Source organism: Saimiri boliviensis, chromosome 5, assembly GCF_048565385.1.
Source record: "Saimiri boliviensis isolate mSaiBol1 chromosome 5, mSaiBol1.pri, whole genome shotgun sequence".
In the NCBI taxonomy this organism is placed as follows: Eukaryota; Metazoa; Chordata; class Mammalia; order Primates; family Cebidae; genus Saimiri; species Saimiri boliviensis.
In genome coordinates, this window is record NC_133453.1 from 124,966,722 (window position 1) to 124,980,997 (window position 14,276).

At 52.9% G+C, this 14,276-nt stretch overlaps 1 protein-coding gene across 2 annotated transcripts in view; it reads right to left on the reverse strand.

Annotated features, from left to right (window-relative positions):
- The window catches only part of RASGRF1 (Ras protein specific guanine nucleotide releasing factor 1), a 128,544-nt gene that overhangs the window by 22,375 nt on the left and 91,893 nt on the right, over nt 1-14,276 (reverse strand). For both annotated transcript variants that reach the window (XM_010350423.3, XM_003921695.4), the window contains exons 20-23: nt 13,408-13,468; nt 7,710-7,813; nt 5,699-5,783; nt 479-676 (exon numbers count right to left, since the gene is read on the reverse strand). In XM_010350423.3, coding sequence (XP_010348725.1) covers nt 479-676; nt 5,699-5,783; nt 7,710-7,813; nt 13,408-13,468 — 448 coding nt within the window. The remainder of the gene's footprint in view (nt 1-478; nt 677-5,698; nt 5,784-7,709; nt 7,814-13,407; nt 13,469-14,276) is intronic.

Here is a 14,276-nt window from a genome sequence, read left to right on the forward strand (position 1 = left end):
ATAGGGATCAAGCCCACATTTAAGGTGATCAGCCAGCCAACAGGTACCTGGGAGCAGCTAACTCTCTGGTGACCAGAAGGGCAGGTGAAATGAGAATCCTGGGAAGGGGCTTGCACGGTCATCTGACGGAGGGGTCATCCCACAGAAGGCTCATCTGACCACCCTCTCAGCCACCCTGCAGATCCCCTTCAAGACAACACTCTTGCCCCAACTCCAGAAGAAAAGGAAACAATCCACTTCGGGGCATGAATTACTCAAGTGGGAATTATAGTCCCACGGCCCCACTACCACATCTGTGGGCCTGCTATCTGGTCCCAGGTGATAGAGGGGAAGTGATTCTCTTGTTTCACCTGCGAGCGTTAGACCTCAACCCAGTCCTTTGCCCACTTGTGAATGTCCACTGGCCAGCCCACTGGTCTTCCTGCCCCAGCCCCAATCCAGCCCCAGGCAGGCAGTGGTGCCAGCCTCCTGCCCGCACCTGCTTGGAGACTTTGAGCCACGTCTTTTTGAGCCGGAAGATTGCGCTGCGGTTCATGGATGAGGTGATCTCCAGCACAGCGTTGTAGTTGTGGAGGCAGCGGCATATGTCAGCCACGGCCACCCACTTCTCAATGGCGCTCACCCTCGCGTTGATGTCCTCGTTGCGGATGATTTCGGAAGCAATCAGGTTACTGATCTTTAAGCCAATGCAATCAGACAGGAAAAAAAAGAGGAGTAAGTATCGCAAAGATAAGTGATCACTGTTTGCAGATCCGATTGCCTGTGTGAAAATACGAGAAGGCACTGGAAAACTGCAGGAATGATAGCAGAGCTTGCTGCTCGCTAAAGCTTCAACACACAAAAAGGAAAAGTTCTTATATACATAAGCAATAATCAGTTAGAAAATATAACAAAAATACAACCTTCCAAATAGCAATGGGAATTTGTAAATATCTAGGAACTTAATGAGAACTGTGTAGGATGGAAAAAACAGGTCATCAAAGGATATAAAAGGCTTGGGATCAAATTCCCAAATGGGAATACAATTTCTCTGAAAACAAATACATGTGTTTAATGTAATCCAATAAAACACTCAGGCCAGGCATGGTGGCTCATCCTCTAATCCCAGCACTTTCAGAGTCCGAGGTGGGCAGATAATTTGAGGTCAGGAGTTCGAAACCAGCCTGACCAACATGGTGAAACCCTGTCTCTACAAAAAATACAAAAAACATTAGCTGGGTGTGGTGGCACACGCCTGTAGTCCCAGCTACTCGAGAAGCTGAGGCAGGAGAATCCTTGAACCAGGGAGGCGGACACTGCAGTGAGACGAGCTCACGCCACCACACTCCAGCCTAGACGACAGAGCGAGACTCCATCTAAAAAAAAACCCCCCCAAAACCAAAACAAACAAACAAAAAAACACTTACAGGAATTTTCTCTAGAAGAGTAATTCTAGACAAAGTAATTCTAAAGTTCACCTGGAAGAATAAACAGTTAAAGGGAACTGAGTTCTCAGGGAATCCCCAATCACACAACTAGAGCTTAGGACGCACTTTGGAGTATTGCTGGTCTCGTATACACAGGAGAAGACGTCTTCAGGGACTCCATCACTTGCCCAACCATGACATGCGCACAAATGGATCAAGTGCAGGTTGGACCCGGAACAGTGCGGCAGGGGTGGGAAGCTGGGCTAGAAGATGAGGGAATTAGAATCGCAAGCAGCTAGGACAGCAGAAGGCACCGGGCTTTCCAGTACATTCCCTTGCAACTTGCTCTTTTTTTTTTTTTTTCGTTTGAGACAGAGTCTCGTTCTGTCACCCAGGCTGGAGTGCAGTGGCACCATCTCAGCTCACTGCAACCTCCGCTTCCTGGGTTCAGGCGATTCTCCTGCCACAACCTCTGGAGTAGCTGGGATTACAAGCATGCGCCACCAGGCCTGACTCATTTTTGTATTTTTAGTAGAGATGGCGTTTCACCATGTTGGCCAGGCTGGTCTCAAACTCCTGACCTCAAGTGATGCCTGCCTTGGCCTCCCAAAGTGTTGGGATTACAGGTGTGAGCCACCGTGCCTGGCCTTTGTGACTCTTTAATTATTTTAAAATAAAAAGTTAAAAAAGACTACTATTTTTAAAAAAGGCAGTAAAAGGGCATTTGCAGATGAATTAAAAATTAGAGGGCTTTATTGCCAAGAAACCTTCTCAAAAGCAATTTCTAAAGGATGTTTATCAAAAAGAATGAATTGTAAAACTACTTAAGAATGCAACTACCAATTAAAAGAATCAGAAAGGAATAATAGCATAAAATAGGACAAGTATTATACCTCTTAATTAAGTAGTTAAAATTTTTTTTCCATCAAGAGAACATGGAAGTTAAAAACAGTTTTATATAAAAGTTACACTAACTTTTGAAATGAATAGATTAGCCTAATCTTCCAGAGAAGAGCCATAAAAGGAATATCTGTCAGTTTATTCTGTGAAGCCAGTATTACCTTGATACTGACACCAGAGACGGGTAATACAAGAAAGGAAAGTTACACACCCGTTTGTTTAATATACTGTGACTGCACTGGGTTTGTCACTGGAATGCAAGATGTTTGAATATTGGGAAAAAAGTGTAACTGTCACTTACCATATCAACAGATTAAGGGAGAAAAAGCATATGACCATCTCCATGGATGCAGAAAGAAGTATTTGATAAAATTCTATATTTATCCATGGTTAAATCCATTAGCACCCAAGGAATAAAAGACAATTTTTAAAAAAATGGTAAAGAGACAAACATTCCTCATGGGGAAATATTAGAAGCACCTCCTTTGAAACCAAGAAGGTGGTCGGGTGCAGTGGCTCACACTTGTAATCCCAGCACTTTGGGAGCTGAGGTGGGTGGATCGCCTGAGGTCAGAAGTTTGAGACCAGTCTGGGCAACATGGAGAAACCCCGTCTCTACTAAAAATACAAAAGTTACCTGGGTGCAGTGGTGGGCACCTGTAGCCCCAGCTACTCGGGAGGCTGAGGCACGATCATTGCTTGAACCTGGGAGGTGGAGGTTGCAGTGTGCTGAGATCGCACCATTGCACTCCGGCCTGGGCAACAGAGGGAGGCTCTGTCTCAAAAAATCAAAAAACAAAAACAAAAACAAAAACAAAACCCAGAAAAAAACACAAAACCTAAGAAGGAGACACATGATCACTGTGTCTGTCCCACACTGTCCTGGAGAGACGGCCATGGTCCTGATGACCCTGGCCAGTGCCAGCGAAGAGGACAAAGAAATTAAAGGCAAAAGGACCAGAACACAGCAAACAGGACTGGGCTGGGGAGTGACGGGGAAAATCGCTGTCATGCCAGCGACATCCTGTGTATCAGAACCGAATGGTGGATTTGGGCAGAGATGGTCAAATGCCAGGTTGTTACGAGGGCAGCCTCTGAGGCGGACTGTGTGTGTTCGGAACTGTACTCTCTTGCTGCGTAATGTTGGGGATGAAGTGTCCCCTCCCTGAGCCTCAGTTTCTTCCTCCACAAAGTGGGAATGACAGGGTTAAATGAGATGGTGCATTTGAAGCAGGTCCTCAGCACAGCGTCTAGTGTGTGGTATTCACTCAATGAATGCTCACTTCAAACGCCTGTCTTACACTTGCTTCACCCCTGGGCGCACAGTGGGACAGGGGAAGGGAGGGGACAGGGATTTGCTGCCTGGTGCTCTAATGTGCGGTCAGATCAGGCCTCTGTCAGGCATGTTTCCTGAGGCCTGGGCTCTGTCCCTCTTTGTCTCCTGAGAGGCACATGGGTCTCCTTTCTGCTGCTGCGCTCACTGCAGGAACCACTGGGTGCCCAGGTCTAGGAGGCCCCAAGGATTCCTCCCCTGAGCTGCAATCCCTCTGCCTTTCTTGTTTCCTCCAGGCTGCTGAGGACCCTGCCGCATCTGGTGTGCGGGCCAGGGGGCATCCCTGGCTGGGGTTGGCAGGACGTGGCCCAGCCAAGGCATCAGGACAAGTGGAGTCATGTGCTGTCACCATCGGCCCTCAAAGGCTCTTTTGTGTTGATGATTAAACTCGGAAGAATGAGGATGCTGAGTGCAAGTGTTCTCAGGGCTGTCACGAGGCTGGGAGTGGACCTGTCTCTGTGGTTCAGAAGTTGGAACTTGCGCAACTGTGGGGAAATTGCTGGGAGGGATTTTTCTTTTTTCTTTTTCTCACTCAGTCGATTGCACCGCGCAGCAAGGAGGCTGTGAGTTACCACACACTGGTTAGGGGACCTCAGCATTTGCCCTTCCAAAGCATTGGGTTCTGCCTATGTAAAATGTGAGGACAGCCTCCATCTTTTTTTTTTTTTTTTTTTTGAGATGGAGTTTTGCTCTTGTTGCCCAGGCTGGAGTGCAGTGGCGCGATCTTGGCTCACCAGAACCTCTGCCTCCCAGGTTCAAGCGATTCTTCTGCCTCAGCCTCCCGAGTAGCTGGGATTACAGGCATGCACTACCATGCCCGGCTAATTTTGTATTTTTAGTAGAGACGGGGTTTCGCTATGTTGGACAGGCTGGGTTCGAACTCCTGACCTCAAGTGATCCACCTGCCTCGGCTTCCCAAAGTGCTGGGATTACAGGCATGAGCCACCATGCCTGGCGTAACCCCCATCTTTTATTTGATGTGAGTTTTGAATGACATTACTATGCACGAAAAGCTCAGTGCTAGGCACAAGGTAGGCACCTGGTTAGGAGGCAGTGGATATTCTTATTAAAGAATGTTGCAAATGCTCCCTGTGGACATGAACCGTGTCTCAGAAGGCTCTGGGACCTGTCTGGCCCCCAGTACTCTGCTGCTCCCACGCTTTTGTGAGAAGAGATTCTGGGAGCTGGGGGTGTGAGATGGACCTGTCTGAACTCGGTGTGCTGGTCAGGGCCAGTCCAAGCCCTTTGAGCTGCTTATGCCAGGCCAGTTTGCGGGTCCAGTGTTTGGTCCCTTCTCAACAGCTGTTCCCCAGGAAAGCTGGGGTTGGGGGGTCTAGAGGAGGGGGCTGGAGGAGCTGGATATTGGGCCATCCTGATCCCAGCCAGGGACCTTCAGGAGCCTTAGTCTTGCTTAGCACTGTGCCCTCCTAACATTAAAGAGAATTCTCTTTAAAGTCATCCCAAAAGACCATCTTACCACAGGGAAAGGCAAGAAGCGGGCAGTGAGTAGGACATCACTTCTTGGGTAGCTGAAACAGCCAAAACATTAGGAGATTCTGAGGGTTCTGGATACACACGAATTCGAGGGAAGCTGTCTGCCATTGACTAGCCAAATAGTGCCTATTGCTAATACTGAGACGAGGTTAAAAAGCAGGAAGCAAAGCAAGGTCTTCCCTCCTTTCCTTCTAATCCTTCATTCATTCCTGTTCCCTTGGCTACAGAGTCTCCAAAAACCGTGCTCTGAGAAGGGACCCCTGTTAGGAATCACAAGTCCTGGCTGAGGGCTTACAGCCAGGGCTGGACTGAGTGTCTTCACGTGACCTCCCCAAAGGTCATCATAGGATGACCTTTCCATGGTCAGCTCCACTTAGTAGGAGAGACTGAGACTGAGGTGAGACAGGCAGCCTCAGGCCACGTGGGCCACATGGCGAAGGCTGGCACGGCTGGAGAGGACCGGGAGTCTGCTTCCAGCCGGGCGTGCGGACCCCTCTCTACCCAACCGCTTGAGGCTCCTGCCGAAGAAAAACCCCAGTGAGAGCGGCGCTCCATCCAAACTCACGTCATTGAAGTGCTTGGTGGTCTTCATGATGTAAGGGGTCCTTTCATTCTTCTCCACTTTCATCCATCCTTGTCCGAAGAACTCCCTGCGGGAAGCAAGGGGAGACCCAGGCGGGGCAGAGGTGAGATTTTCCTCGCTGATTTCATTGCTCTGTGCTTTTTATTTTATGGTATTTTGGCTTTTTGAGGCTGTCATTTCTGAGCCCCGGAGGGAAGGAACCCTGGGCTCAAATCCAGCTCTGACTTGTAGCAGCCGTGTGGCCTCAGGCAAAGCCTTTATGGCGCGGGGCTTTAGTTTCCTCTTCTGTAAAATGGGAATAATGGCAATCGTTTCCTCACAGAGCTACTGGGAGGCTGAAACACGGCGTGGGAAGGCACGTGATAACTCGTGAGGTGCGGCGGACAGAACGTTTTGTTATGAATCTTATCTTCTGCCAGGAAGAATTCACATTTTAGTCATTGCAGCGGCTGGTGCATAGAATGAGGGAAGAGAATACCACAGAACTGGCTGGGCATGGTGGCTCACGCCTGTAATCCCAGCACTTTGGGAGGCCGAGGTGGGCGGATCATGAGGTCAAGAGGCCGAGACCATTCTGGCCAACATGATGAAACCCTGTCTCTTAAAAAAGAGACCACCACAAAAAAGGGGCGGATAAAGGGCTTAAAAAGCCTGCAAGCCAAGCCACAGGCTCCTGACGTCACAAAGTGACAGGAAGAGGAGACCTCAGCAGAGTCCTGTGGGCAGAAGGGGCCAGGGGAGGTGATCGCATCTGAAAACATAGCCCGCTTCTCCTCCTAGAGGGACAGATCCGGAATATCGGCTGCTTCTACGCCCGGGAGATGTCACAGGTCTCCAAGTGCCAGCCCTCTCTATTTATGTGAGGCAGCACCCACGCTGGGGAGGGCCGCGAGAGCGCCAGGTGGGGCTGAGGTCAAAAGCGCAGTGATACAAATCAGGAGAGCCCAATTTTGGGAAAGCATCCTGGGACCACTGTTAGGATTGCGGAGACGTATTTTTACAAGGATGTTTACTGCAGCAATAAATATAAAAGTGAAGACTGAAAACCGCCTCAGGGCTTAGTACCACGCTGTGAGAGAATGCTGCGTACTTATTAAAAATAGTGTTTATGCTATTTTTAATAGTGTAATTAAAATTACAGGTTGGCATAGCGTCAGATGAAGGAAGAGGTAGATAAAATTATGTAAGTAGAGCCGGGCGTGGTGGCTCAAGCCTGTAATCCCAGCACTTCGGGAGGCCGAGGCGGGTGGATCATGAGGTCGAGAGATCGAGACCATCCTGGTCAACATGGTGAAACCCCGTCTCTACTAAAAATACAAAAAATTAGCTGGGCATGGTGGCACGTGCCTGTAATCCCAGCTACTCAGGAGGCTGAGGCAGGAGAATTGCTTGAACCCAGGAGGCGGAGGTTGCGGTGAGCCGAGATGGCGCCATTGCACTCCAGCCTGGGTAACAAGAGCGAAACTCTGTCTCAAAAAAAAAAAAAAAAAAAAAAAAAGAAAATTATGTAAGTAGAATAATTGTGATGGACACAAGCGAGGACTGAGGCCGGAGCAGGTGACAGAAGGCCTTGGGACTTCTTCAAAGTCCACACCTGTCCCCTAAGTCAGCTCCTGGAGGTCACTGGACCCACACACGTGCCCAGGGTCATGCCTATGTGCACATTTTCCTACAGGTACATGTGAATACACACGTGAACACAAGCTCTTTTCTAGATACTCTCTAGGAGCTCTGAGTTGGAGATGCTTCCAGAAAAGTGTGTATGTGTGCAGCTGACAGGTAAGGAGAGAACCTGCGGGGCTGGGGGGCTGGGGGGCTGGGGTGCAGGAACAGGAATAGAGCTTCTCCCTCAGTCCGCCGACCCGGGCACTGTTATTTCAAGCTGTAGAGGGTCTGTGCAGCTCTGTAAATTCACTGTACATGCTTCCGGGGTGCCATCCAAGGCAGGGCCCGGGGAAGCGGAGGGCGGCAGGGTGATGCCCGCAACACTTACTCATAAGGAATCTTCTTGAAGACGAGGTGGTCCAGCAGGGTCAGCTGCTCCGCGATCTCCAGGGCCGAGTGGTTTTCAAAGGGCTCAGCCTTCACGCCTTCAGCCTGGTTTTGGGTTAGGGGAGCAAGGTTTTGAGTTAGGCCCACCTCCTGGATTCTCAGCTGCCTCGAATCTGGTGGGTGGGTGGACGCAGGGTGATGAGGGGAGATGGAGGGAGACGGCCCTGTCCTGTCGCGCCAGTGTGTGCAGGCCAATGCTCAGACCGCCCTCACCCACCCTGCCAGGGAGCGACCATTACCCCAGCACAGGCATGAGACAGCAGAGGCCTCCAGAGGTGAACCATGGGCCCGAGCTGCAAAGCTGGAAGCGGGTGACTAGGGCCAGAGCCCAGGTTGTCTGACTCCAGGCTGTGCCTGGCCACTCCCTTCAGGATCCGCCTGAGCCCACGACGGGCTCTCTATAATTTCCTTTTGAAACTAGCAGGTGTGGCCTCCCAGGTGTGATGAGCTCCTGGGTCGGTCCTGTGCCCAGAAGCCAGCTGTTTCGCCACAGTCCTGGGCTTCAGGCCGTGTTTCTGGCCCCCAGGGGCCACCCTCAGAAACCATCATTAAGGGTGTCCACTACTTGGGCCCTTTGATTAGAGAAAATCCCCAGAGAAACATTAGCCAGGGGACAGTGGTGGCCAGGGCAGGAGAGGGATGAGAGGTGGGCATGGGGAGGCCAGTGAGCTGGGCACCATCGTGGAAGGTCTGCTGGATCTGAGTGCAGGGTGCTGGAGGGCGCTGGGGAAAGGGACCACTGTGTGGGTCTTGCAGGGAGCCTGTGTCCACCGGGGGATGAGTTAGGACAAGAATCCTCCCCCCACCACCTCAGGCCCATCTGCGCCACAGAGGAGGGTGTCAAACCTTCGGGCAGCAGGTGCTCCGTGATGACTGCCTCACGCGCCTCCTGACTTCCCTTTCTCATGCTCATTTCACCCTGCCCAGAAGTCCCGGGGGCCGGGCTGAGCCCCCGCAGGCAGCCCATCTTCCTGGTTCCCAGGACGGGGGCCATCCCTCCCAGACTAAGTATCTCCCTTCCCATTTCCTCTGCAGACATGCTCTGAGGTCCGCGCCAAGGCCCTCGCTACACACTGAGATAGGAAAGCAGGAAACGCAGCCCTGACCTCAGGGAGTCCAGCCTAAGGGGTTCCGAGTCATGTGAAAAGCAGGGACCATGGGGGAAAAACAGCTTGTGTGTGTGTCTGTGCGTGTGCCGTGTGGTGTGTGGGTGGCGTGTACGGGGTGTTTGTGGTGTGCAGTGTGTGCATGTGTATGTGGGTGATGTGTGTGTGGTGTGTTTCTGTGGGTGATGGGTGTATGTGGTGTGGTGTGTGTACATGGTGTTTATGTGTGGTATCTGGGTGTATGTGTGTGTGTGGGGTGTGTGCTGTGTACTTGTGTGGGCAATCTGTGCGTTGTGTATGTGGTGTGTGGTGTGTGTGTGGTGTGGTTGTGGTGTGTGTGTGTGGTGTGCACTTGTGTGGGTAATGTGTGTGTTGTCTATGTGGTGCGTGTGGTATGTGTGTGGTGTGTGTGTGTGCATGTGTGATATCTGTGGTGTATGTGTGGTGTGTGTGTGATGTGTGCATGTCTGGTATCTATGGTGTGTGTGTGGTGTGCACTTGTGTGGGTGACGTGTGTATGTGGTGTGGTGTGTGTGTGATGTGTGTGGTGTGTATGTGTGTGTGGTATGGTGTGTGTGTATGTGGTGTGTGAGTGCTGTGGCGTGATTTGTGTGGTGTGTGGTCGGGAGGTGTGTGTGGTGTGGTATGTGTGTTTGCTGGGTGTGTGTAGTGTCTCTGTGTGGTGTATGTAGTATATGTGTGTCTGTGGTGTGGTGTGTGTGGTGTGTGTTTGCTGGGTGTGTGTGGTGTATGTGGTGTGTGTGTGTGGTATCTGTCATGTGGGCTGTGTGTGTGTGTGTGTGGTGTGCCTGTGTGGGTGATGTATGTATGTGGTGTGTGTGGTGTGGTATCTGTGGTGTGTGTGGTGTGGTGTATGTGTGTGGTGGTGTGTGTGCCTGTGTGGGTGATGTGTATGTGGTGTGTATGTGTAGTGTGTGTGTATGCGGTATGTGAGTGCTGTGTGCATGGTGTGTGTCTGTGGTGTGGTATGTGTGTTTGCTGGGTGTGTGTGGTGTCTGTGTGTATGTGTGGTGTGTAGTGTATGTGGTATATGTGTGTGTGTGTGTGTGTGTGTATGGTGTGGGGTGTATGTGTATGGTGTGTGTAGTGTGGTGTGTGTGTGGTATGTGGTGTGTATGTGTGGTGTGTGGTGTGTGTGTGTGATGTGTGGCATGTATGTGTGGTGTGTATGTGTGGTGTGTGTGTGGTGTCTGGTGTGTGTGGGGGGAGTGTGTGGGGGTTCCGGGGTGTTTGTGTAGTGTGTATGTGTATTTGTGTGGTGTGTGTGTGGTATGTGTGGGGTGTGTGTGTGTGGTGTGTCTGGTATGTGTGTGGTGTGTGGTATGTGTGTGATGTGTGTGGAGTGTGTGTGTGTGTGTGTGTGTGTGGGGTGTCTGTGGTATGTGTGTGGTATGTGTGTGTGGTGTCTGTGGTATGTGTGTGGTGTGTGTTTGTGTGGCATGTGTGTGTGGCATGTGTGGGGTGTGTTTGTGTGGCGTGTGTGTGTGGTATGTGTGTGGTGTGTGTGTGGGGTGTGCGTGGTGTGTGTGGTGTGTATGTGTGATGTATGGTGTGTATGTGTGGTATGTGTGGTATGTATGTGTGGTGTGTGTGTGTGGTGTCTGTGTGTGGTGTGTGTGTGGTGTGTGTGTGTGGTAGGTGTGTGAGGTGTGTGTTTTTGTGGTGTGTGTGTGTGGGGTGTGTGTGGTGTGTGTGGTATGTGTGATGTGTGGTGTGTATGTGTGGTGTGGTGTGTGTGTGTGGTGTCTGGTGTGTGTGTGTGGTGTATTTGTGTAGTGTGTGTGTGGTGTGTGTGTGGTGTGTGTGGGTGTGTGCGTTTGTGTAGTGTGTGTGGTATGTGTGTGGTGTGTGTGGTATGTGTGGTGTGGTGTGTGTGTGGTGTCTGGTGTGTTTGTGTGGTGTGTGTGTATTTGTGTAGTGTGTGGGGTGTGTTTGTGTGGTGTGTGTGTGGTGTGTGTATGGTATATGTGTGGTGTATGTGTGTGTGGTGTGTGTGTGTGTGGGGTGTGTGTGTGGTGTGTGTGTGGTGTGTGTGTGGGGTGTGTGTGGGGTGTGTGTGGGGTGTGTGTGGGGTGTGTGTGTGGTATGTGTGTGGTGTATGTGTGTGTGTGGTGTGTGTGGGTCTGTGCGTTTGTGTGGTGGCTGTCGGTGAGTGTTTCTTGGCAGAGCTGTCCTGGGCAGGGAGCCGTGTGTACAGAAACCCAGGTGCAGGAGCCCGGGTGTGGGGGACAGGAATGCTTTGGGGACGCAGAGGAGAAAGGAGCATGGGTGCTGGGGACATGGAGGCTTTGGGGATGCAGAGAAGAGAACGGCAGGCCACTGAGATGCTGGGTTGCAGGGAGACGATGCAGGCAGGGGACCCCGTGTGTGCTCACCGAGAGGGGACCCTCGGCCTCTGGAGCAGCCGAGTGAATAAACACAGGTGGGTGGCCCAGCCGCCTTCCCATCTGAGGTTCCTGCCTGGTGCCCTGGGGCTGGGCCAAGGATGGCTGAACCGTCAGGGCCAAGGGTGAGCTCAAGGGGCTGGGTAGCTTATGGCCCAGTGGTCCCGGCGCTGAGACCCAGAGGCCAGAAGGCGGTGTGTGGTCAGGGTGGGGTGGAAGGCTCCTTCTGCTCCCTTCTGGGGTGGCCCAGGAGAGAGGGTGGCCCTGGAGCAGAGGCCCAAACTGACAACTTCCTCCAGCTCTTACAGGCTTTTGAAAATCCTCACTGTCTCTAGCGAGGCCACAGGGCCCTCGCAGCCCGGATCTGCACCCCCCGGGGATCTGGGGACAAGGAGGGGCAGCTTGGTGGCTGTTTGTTTTGGAAGAACCTTACGCTGTTCACAAAGGAACAAGGGGCCCTCATGTCCTTGATGGGTAAACATTCCAGGGGGGCCTGCTGGGAAACAGGAGCGGAGTGTGGCCGGCTCCCTCGAGGACAGCTGCCGAGAGGAGCACTTCTCTCTCAGGGTTTACTCAGCATTCTGGCCCCAAAGGGTCAGTCTGGAGGAAGTAGGGTCTGGGCACCGTCAACCTCCCTGCCTGAGGGGCATGTGTGGGTTCCTGGGGCCCCAGGCCTGCCGCGCTGCTCTGGGGGCAGAGTGTGACAGAGTGCTTACAGCTTCACAGGTGCCCTCACCCCTTCCAGGAACCAGGAGGGGAACGCGGGAGGGGTGGCGGCAGCGGGGGCCCAGAACCCAGAGTCCCAAGTCCCCACGCTGGCTACTTCCAGCAGACTGAAGGTCACTCAGCCAGCCAGGGGCTGAGCCAGCATGGGACAATCTCTGCCTCTGGTAGGAGTGGCGCGGTCAGAGTGAGTCAGTCTTGAGCATCCCTGGCGGCCGAGATGCAGGGGCCCAGGGCTCTGGGTGGCCTGCCATTTATTCTGGGGTGCGTATCACTGACTTGGGTAATAGTGGGCTGTAGCGGGACTCCGGAAGTGCACAAGACCATCGTCCCCTTACTCTGTGTGGAATGCCATTGTTAGCTTGGATTTGTTCATGGTGCTCACAGCTCTTTCTCTGGGGTCCCAGAATTTCTGGGCAGGTGGTGAGCTGCACCCCGACTCCTGCGGATGAGGCAAAGTGGTGAACGGAATGTGGAAGAGTTCTTGCTCTGGAGTCAGGCTGACCTGGGGTGAACGCCAGCTCTCACACCGCCACCGGGGCCTCCCCTCCAGCCTTCAGAGGGAGCACGACCTCTCAAACATACATACATGTGTTTTTTTGTTTTGTTTTGTTTTTTGAGATGGGATTGGGACTGGGGGTCTCACTCCATCACCCAGGCTGGAGTGCAGTGGCTCGATCTCAGCTCACTGCAGCCTCTGCCTCCTACGCTCAAGCAATCTTCCCACTTCAACCTTCCAAGTAGCTGGCATTGTAGGCACGCAATAAATTATCCACCGGGTAATTTATATTTTTGGTAGAGACGGGGTTTCATCATGTTGCCCAGGCTGGTCTTGAACTCCTGACCTTAAGTGATCTGCCCACCTCAGCCTCCCAAGGTGTTGGGATTATAGGTGTTAGCCACCACGCCTGGCCTCCCTCTCATATCTTAATTTTTTCCAACTCCAGAACTATGAGAGAATACTTTTTTTTTTTTTGAGACGGAGTCTTGCTCTGTTGCCCAGGCTGGAGTGCAGTGGGCGACCTTAGCTCACTGCAACCTCCACCTCCCGGGTTCAAGTGATTCTCCTGCTTCAGTCTCCCAAATAGCTGGGATTACAAGCGCCCGCCATCATGCCTGGCTAACTTTTGTATTTTTAGTAGAGATGGGGTTTTGCTGTGTTGGTCAGGCTGGTCTTGAACTCTTGACCTTAGGTGAGCTGCCCACCTCGGCCTCCCAAAGTGCTGGGATTACAGGCGTGAGCCACCACGCCCGACCCATTCTTGTTTTAAGCTACCCAGTTTGTGGCATTTTTTCACAACAACCACAGAAAATGAACACAGGTGATGCTTGTGCTGGGTCAGGGGTCCTGGGCTGGAGAACAAGGAGGAAAGCCTTGGAAAGCAAGAGGGCAGGCCGGGCTCACCATCTGCGTGATCTCCTCCAGCGTGATCTGGTTGTCACCTGGGTCCTCCTGGGTCAGAGTCCTAGGCAGGAGCGGGAAGGCACAGTGAGCCCTCTTCACCTCTCGGCAACCCTCCCCAGCTCGGGCAGCCCCGCAAGGCCTGTGCTCTCACGCCCCTCTGTCCTCGCCCATCCCCATCGCCAGGAGCACCCTTTCCCATTCCTCCTTCACGCTCTTTTTCCTGATGGTCCTGACCCCGTTCAGCCTCTGGGCTTCCCGTATCTGGCTGTGTGGGAATGGCCCTTCTGCCACCTCAGGCAGGGAGCCCTTGAGGGCAGGCCTGTGTCTGATTCGGCCCCATAGCTCTGCTGCCAGCACAGGACTGGATGTTCGGCAGGCGTGCCCGCGAGCACATGGATGGCAGGGTGCATGAGAGGAAGGGAGCAGGGAGGCAGCGGCACGGCGGCCACAGGCCCAGAGGACAGACTGCCAGGTTGGAGGTGGGAGAGCGGAGGAGAGTGGTACCCACGGTGGGGACTGAGGGTGGACCCACAAAGCCAGGCCAAAGTGCTTCACGCTGCCGGCGATGGGCTCAGAGCTGCAGCTGGTGAGTGCCAACAGAGGCTGTGGACACTGGAGAGCTGGCCCTGGGCTGCGTGGGGACAGTCAGGGGCCTGCAGTCCCGCTGGGGCTGTGGGGAGCGGCTCTCCGGATCAGCCTGGCAGAAGGCTGAGGAAATGGCCCCTCAGGGAACTGCGTCACCTGGGGTCCCACAGCTGGGGCATGGTGGGCCCACGCTCCAAACCGGGGCTGCGAACTCTAGAGCCTGCTCTTTCACTGTACCCAGGGAACAGCCCCCTCCGAGGGTGGCTTTGATCAATATGCTGGGC